At 49.0% G+C, this 7,273-nt stretch overlaps 1 protein-coding gene across 2 annotated transcripts in view; it reads left to right on the forward strand.

Moving 5' to 3' along the window:
* The window catches only part of LOC118777443 (AP2-associated protein kinase 1-like), a 30,804-nt gene extending 24,002 nt beyond the window's left edge, over positions 1-6,802 (forward strand). Inside the window, exon 19 of one of the 2 annotated variants that reach the window (XM_036528338.1) lies at positions 4,073-6,802. In XM_036528338.1, coding sequence (XP_036384231.1) covers positions 4,073-4,737 — 665 coding nt within the window. In that variant the 3' untranslated portion in view covers positions 4,738-6,802. Of the gene's footprint in view, positions 2,311-4,072 lie in introns of those variants that run through there. The other variant, XM_036528339.1, reaches the window with a different exon arrangement.
* Positions 6,803-7,273: the final 471 nt, after the last annotated feature.

The raw sequence follows: 7,273 nt of genomic DNA on the forward strand, positions 1-7,273 counted from the left end.
CGTACTTTAAGTGGGTAGCTATCCTGCTGGCTGAACTGATAAATAGCTATATAGCTGACTGGCCATCTACATAGCTGTTTAGCTGGGTAACTGGGTAGCTAGCTGCATATCTTGCTAGCTAAATACATAGCTCGCCATCTACCTAGTTAATTGGTGTGCTACTTGCCAGCCAGCCAACTATAGTATTTTAAGAGATAGCCACGTGTCCAGGTTGTACATTTGACCAGCCAGAGAGGCGTATGCTGGATCATCAGACTGCTTGTAACATGTTACAATATTGTAAATATTATCATGCTCTCTTAAAAACTCAAACCTAAGGAGTATGTTCTAGTTATCCTTGACTTGGTCACTTGACTGTTACTTTGCTTGTAAAGCTTGCAGTTTTCCAATTATGGCCCACAGAAAAGCGGCTACCATCAGGGTGTGCCAGCGTCCAGTGAAATGTGGTCAGTTTCTCCTTTCAAGAGGCCCCTGGACATAAGCAGACCCGGCAGATACAGGCTGTACCCAGTGCAGTTTGACACTCTGTCACCAGATACAAGACTTTGAGACCGTCGCTGGGCGGTGGCATTATGCCTGAACTGCTTCTGCTACAAAGCAATGCATTCCTGTTTGGTCAGGAGCTGAGCAAAAAGTGCTCAGTATTACTTCAACAGGACAGAGCTTGTGAGAAAAAAAGTGGGTGAAAATTATAACAGCATAGCAGTTTACACCCCAAAAAAACACCCACTCATCACAGGTACATCATTGTATGAAAAACCCAGATATATAGCAGTGCCCTCAGAGACCCCAGACGTAGCTGGTTTCAATCACCCATCTCTGTGTTACCATGGCCACTGTCTGGCAGACTGACATCCCTGTCGTCTTCTTGCCAGATATAGTCCCAGTGACTTTTAACTCGCTGACTGTTTCTGCACACACCCCTCCTCACACGCTCTGCGTCTCATTCGCTGGTAGCAGCGTCTCTCCCTCAGTGACGCTCTCTGTGAGTACTGCTACCATCTGCTCACCATCTCTCAGTTATGCTGCCTGTATACTGCAAGTCCTTTTTCATTTGCTCTCAACCTGGTCTCCCAGCATCCCGGCCCTTTAAGACTACATTACCCACGCTCCTCCTGCCCATCCCTGCAGCACCCATGGTGCTTTGCTGCATTTCAGTGCTATCCTTTCACTTGCTTTGCGTGTTACCTTGGTGCTTGTGTTGTGTGTTCATTTTTGCGTGACTCGGTGTGTTCAGTGATTTGTTTTTTCGTGCTGGGGGAGCACTTTTTGGCTCATGTAACCCTGCAGGTCTCCTCTACATTATGGTACCCATTCATTCCCAGCACGTATGTCCAGCACCCCAGTCAGGACCCCCATCTCCCCTGTACATAACCTCCATATCGCCAGTTGGCCCCAGAACGGTGTATATTGTTAAACTGCAGTGGCAGAAATATCCCATTGTTTAAATGTCCCTTCTACCCTCTCATGTCAAACAAATAGTATAAGTACATAGTGAAAAAGATAAAATTCTAAAAGATATCTAAAATATGGTGAAGAGTATATGTGAATATAGATAGAGTGCTTATTGAATGAATGTATGACGTATCAGTATATGAATATATATGTATATTATTCTCATGATTATGGTTATAGTTTTAAGAAGAGCTCTCTATGTCTGTGTTTTCTTTATGGAGCTGTGTCAGAGAGTGTGGATGCAGTTTTCCCTCTGTCGGTCAGACGGTCGTTCTGTCTGTCTCTGGCGTAAGAGACGGGGACAGACGACCTCGTGTTTGACCGTTTTAACGCTTATTTTAAATGTTGTGTTATCCTCTGATCGCCAGGCCCGGTCGGAGCCGCGCTGCTCCAGCACTGTGGAGTCACACTGTAGAGAGCAGTTGGTTGTTGTTCATGCCGCCCGTCCCGCCCGATCACAGTTCCGCCCCAACGGGGGGTCGAGTGAGGCCCCACTGTGGCACTCAGCGCTACGGCAAAGCTCTGTGGATGAGAACATATCATTGCATGGCACAGCGTCTCAGGATGAGTGTCTGTACTGTAATCTCAATGTATTCTGTGTGCGTGTGTGCGTGTGTGCGTGGGCGCGTGTGTGCGTGTGTGTGGGCGTGTGTGCGTGTGTGTGTGTGTGGGTTAGGACGAGGATGGAAGGCCGAATGGATTAGGGTGCTCAAAGTGGTTGTTCTGTCTGCCCTGTTGCCGCTGTTTCCATGGCGATATCCAAACAATCACCATCCCCATTGTAACTGACCTTCACTGCGCCCTGCTGTTGTGTGAGCAGTTTTAACTGGGTCAGCACATCGAGGTACCCCCCCCCCCCCCCCCCCCCCCCCCCCGATCTGTTCGCTTATCATTCCTTTGGGGTGCATCAGAGTGAGCCTTCCCCCAGTCACCCAGTCAGCACTTAGAAGCAGATCTCACCATTTGCTTTGGGTGAGAGACTTTCTCTGTGTTTTTACAGAGGGAAAACTCTTATTGTTCTCTGTATTAGATTTTTTGAATAGATTCTTTCGCCTCCCTCTGTAGTGTGAGAGTGGTATTTCTGCTCAGTACACGCGGGTTGTATTTCCCTCTTTGTGCAGCTGATCTCATTTATTGGTTATGGGTATTGATTGATTGATTGGTTGGTTGGTTGGGAAGGGCAGATCGACCCTCGGCGGTTGCCTCTCTTTCTGCGGCGCAGCTGTGATTTGCAGACCTCCGTGCGGCTAACCTATGCAATCCTGCCCGCTGGGCGTCACGCTCAGACACCACAGTGCTGCTGCATTAGAGGCCCCACCCCGCCCTGCCCCGCCCTGCCCCGCCCTGCCCCGCCCGGGCAGTTTCACCTGTGTTGCATATTAATGAAATTAATGTGTGGGGTTTGCTTTGGGAACACTAACATTAACGAGTACCCTCGTGGTGACGACTGAGAGCTGGTCAGAAGTGAATGCGTTTGCTGTGCTGGGGTGATGGTGTGTAATTCAGTGTGTATCTTCTATTTTTATGAGATGACAATAAGAAGAAGTATGAAAGGGGTGTTAAATATGTTAAATAAACATGTAAATGTGAATGGAAACATGTTCGGTTCTCTCTTTTGTGAATGCCTCCTTTGCAGAGTTAAAGATACAGTCAGTGGCTAAGAAAAACATTCCCACACACGATCACACTTTACACTCCAATAATACACATCATACACAGACACACCCATAACGCACATACACATACATGCACACAGTCTGAGTATCTGCCCTGACTGGTGCAGAAGGGTATTCTCACTCAGTGATACTCACCCACAGACACTGATTGCACAGTTGCAGAAATCACTCACAGAAACTGACGCTTACTTATAGATAATCACTCACAGACATAAGTTACAGATATCACTCTCGGTAAGCCTCAAAGTTACAGTGATCACCCAGGAACTCAGTTAGGTAACACTCTCAGACAGGCTCAAAGTTACAGAAATCACTCACAGACACAGACACTCACAGTTATTAATATCACTCCCAAACACTTACATGGACACAACTCCAGATCCAGGTTTCATGTAGTTTCTGAGGGCTCTGTCCTCACAACATTTGACTAACCCTCTCCTGGAGAAGTTGCCCTGAGTAAGGTAAGATTCCACTGCCTGTCTGTCTCTCTAACTGTCTGTCTGCATCAGTCTTTTTGCTTGGCCAACGCTTGTGCCCTTACCCTTGCCTGCTGGTCCCTTTATCGGAAGACTCCTTCGTGTGTGATCACCATTGCCTCCTTAAGGTGCCCCAGAAACAGATTCAGATCGGTGCGGCAGTTGACCTGACTGCACCCCACACAGAGGGTATGGCTTTGTGGGATCTAATGAGGAATAGGCACACCTGTCTGTGGTGTTTATGATACATTTGCGTATGCACCCGCCTGGTGTGTGTGTGTGTGGTGTGTATGTGTGTGGTGTGTCTGCACGTGCATCTGTCTGTGGTATCTGGGTTCCTGCCCCCACTCCCCCCATCCCCCATGTCTGTCTACGTTTTTGTGAGACGCAGCTGTAAGTAAGCCGTGATTGGTCAGTGTGGCTGGTGGGCGGAGCTCTGACTGCTGTCCCTGTTATGTTCTGCAGAGTTCAGGAGGGAGGCCAATGGCTGCTGGGGGACGCAGGAGGGGGTCAACACCGTGGACCTGGGAGGCCTGAACTGCAGCGATGAAGAGGAGGAGGAGGAAGAGCTGGGAGAAGGGGGGTCGGAGGGGGAAGAGGTTGTCCGGGACTACAGTGGCTCCACGCCACTGCTGCTGCATTTGGATGAAGCGGAAGAGGGGCCCCCAGATCCCTGTTCCCAAATATTCAGCCCTGCGAGGGACGCCCTCGTATCCCCCGATGTCTTCTCCAAAGCCCCCTTTCCCTGCGGGCGGGAGGAAGGACGGGACGTGTTCGGCAGTGCACCCTTCCCGCGCCCCCCGGTACCTAACTCCGCCCCCTGCCCCGCCCAGCAGCCGGATGTTTTCCTGCTGGCCCCTTTCGGGGCGAAGGCGGATTCTCTCCCCCCGGCCCCTCGGCCCGCGGTTCAGGCTCCTCCCCATGGCCCCGGGGAGGCCCCGCCCACACCGCCCCGCCCCCTGGAGGTGCCCCTCCCGCAGCGGCGGCTGGTGGCGCACCGCGTGGTGTCCACCGTGGGCCGGCAGGCGGCCGTGGGCTCAGTCCCTGCAGGTCCCCTGCGCTCCGGGGTCACGGCTGACCTTCTCCCGCGGGTGCCCCTCCCCTCCACACCCCAGCAGGAGCGGCCTTAAACACCAGGGATAAAGGGGCTCCTACCTGTGGACCCGCCCCATCCTGCATAAGACACGCCCCATTCTACCCAGCACCGCCCATGACACACCCTCACCACGCCCATCCCAGCTGCCCCCCCCCACCCCCACAGGAAGGGGGTCGGTCTATAAGGAGATAAGTACAGAACACACAGCACAGTGCAGCTGCTAAAACATCACCTCCAGTCCTTCAAACGTGCTGTCCGAGGAACGATCCCGTCTGCTCTCTGTCTCCCGGAATAACTCTGTCTGAACATGATTTTTACAGTATGGGCATTAACTTGATCACACTTTAAATAAGTTTAATGCTGGCAATTTTTTTACTCTCAGTCAGCGCTCTCCCTGTGTGATGTTCAGTGGCACAAACTATCCGTCAGGCGCTTTCTTGACATTGTATGGTTTTGACGTGCATAAGCAGTGTAGCAATTTTGAGTATGTTTGTGTTTTCTTCTGTTTTGTTGTCTAACTGCATATTGCAAAGAAAAACCTGTCTTTTGGTTAATCCTAAAGCTTTGATGGCAGTGTTATGCTTTGTCTAGTCTTACTTTCCCTCTCTTTAAATGCCACAGCCACGCGTAACAGCACAGGGGGGGATGGAGCATGCCTCCTCTGTCAGGGAGAAACCAGCTTTGCTCGGCTGCACCAGCATCACTCGGCTTGGCTTGACTTCTGTAGCGCTGCTTGGAGGTTTCTCGGTGCTGAGGTAGGAATCCATTTAGTTCTCAAGGATTCTCAAGTTTTCAAAGGATTCATTTCTCAAGGATTCAGTTCTCAAGGATTCAGTTCTCAAAGGACCCAGTTCTCAAGGATTCGATTTTCATTGATTCAGTTGTCAAGGATTTAGTTATCAAGGATTCAATTCTCAAAGGCCATCTGGCCTGAGCTCAGCCAGATTGCAGAACCTACGCACAAGGCCACCGTTGCGGGTGTCATGCACAGCTCCTGGCAGGAGCACTGCGGTTTCAGTGAGCTCAGTCCAATCGCAGTGGGGGTGTTCCGGTTTGTCCGCTGTGGTGTAGTTTCCTTTTTTGGCAGAAAGTGAAGTTGACACTACCTCGATTAATGCCACCAAAGAGGAGTCTATGCTGTGTTGTGAAAAAAATATTCGTAATAATTATAATTATTTTTCATAACCCAAACTCTCATAAACGTAATGAGGTGACTGCCTGTGAACTGTTTCCTCACATATTCTAACATAAACTGGGCTCTGGAGTACATTTTTATTACAGTGGATGTAACCCAGCCTGAAGAGGATACAGCAGCAACTACAGCCCGATATCTCTGCTCCTTCTGTAGTGCGCGGTTGATTCTGTCTGAATTTTACTTGTTCTGATAGAGTTCCATTCAGTGCTGAGGAAAGGCAGTCCTGTGTGTTTGTGACCACATTTGCTACAACGGTTTTTGAATTTTGCTCTATATTGAATGTTTTTTTCAAACTGAACATTTTAATATTCACGTAACTATTACATAACTTTTATATAAGTATTTCAGTTCCTTTCTGTGCAGTTTTGGATGGTAACAGGTTGCTGTGAGAGCTCCAGTGTGGTTAGAGCTGCTGTGGTTAGCATTGTATGTTCTGTCCTAATGCCACACCCACCTCATGCATATTCATAAGAAGCCAGGGAATCAGAGCGCTTAGCTTCAGCAGTGGTACAGACGGAATTCTGTTGAGCCCACGGAGCTGAATTTCTGCTGAGTACTTTGAATACCTGAGCCAGACACACACCCGTTGTTCACAAAGGACTCGGCTCTGTGGGACAGGAAGAAAGGTGGCTACCCACAATTCCACAGCTAGCCGACCCTGACGAAACCAAACGCCTTCATATCCCAAAGTACTTTGAGTGGTCCACAGCCCTTGTCTTTGTTCATTGTTCTGGTGGTAAGCTGGGTGGACCTGTCTGTAAGGAAAGCAAATAAATACACACTATGCACTCCGCGGTGTCTCTGCTCTGTCAGTCTTTAATGTGTGCCTGTTGTGTGGGTGGGTGTCAGTAGTACCCCTCCCCTTTCATACACCCCTTGCCAAACTGTCTGGAAAATGCCAGGATCCAAGCCCATTGAGAGTTAAACATGAGGGTCGAGTTTAAAGAATGATCACAGCTGCATGGCTTCAGATTCTCACGCTTTAATCATGAACTATTCTCCATACTTTCTCATTTTTACTGGAATCCACTTGTCATCTTTCATTGCTTCAACAGTGCAGTTATAGTTGCTTTTATGTGTTTAGCTGATGTTTAAACACCTTAGTTTTTAATGAAAGTGTACAAGAGTTAATCAATAATAAAAGATACTAATATAAGAAAATGCAAAACTCGCCACATGAAAGATGAGAGCAGGAGAGATCTGCTGCTTTGCCCTCCAGATCCATGCCTGCGTTTATTATTTTTGCTCTGACCTAAGGCCACCAGCAGGTGGCAGTCATGTTCTGCACAGATGTGACTGGAATGCGTGTGGGACGAGGGTTTGCGATACGTTTCTCTCTCCTTGAAAGCTTGAATGGTTTTGTGTGCTGAGCTGT

This window comes from Megalops cyprinoides, chromosome 5 (genome assembly GCF_013368585.1).
Source record: "Megalops cyprinoides isolate fMegCyp1 chromosome 5, fMegCyp1.pri, whole genome shotgun sequence".
NCBI classification, from domain to species: Eukaryota; Metazoa; Chordata; class Actinopteri; order Elopiformes; family Megalopidae; genus Megalops; species Megalops cyprinoides.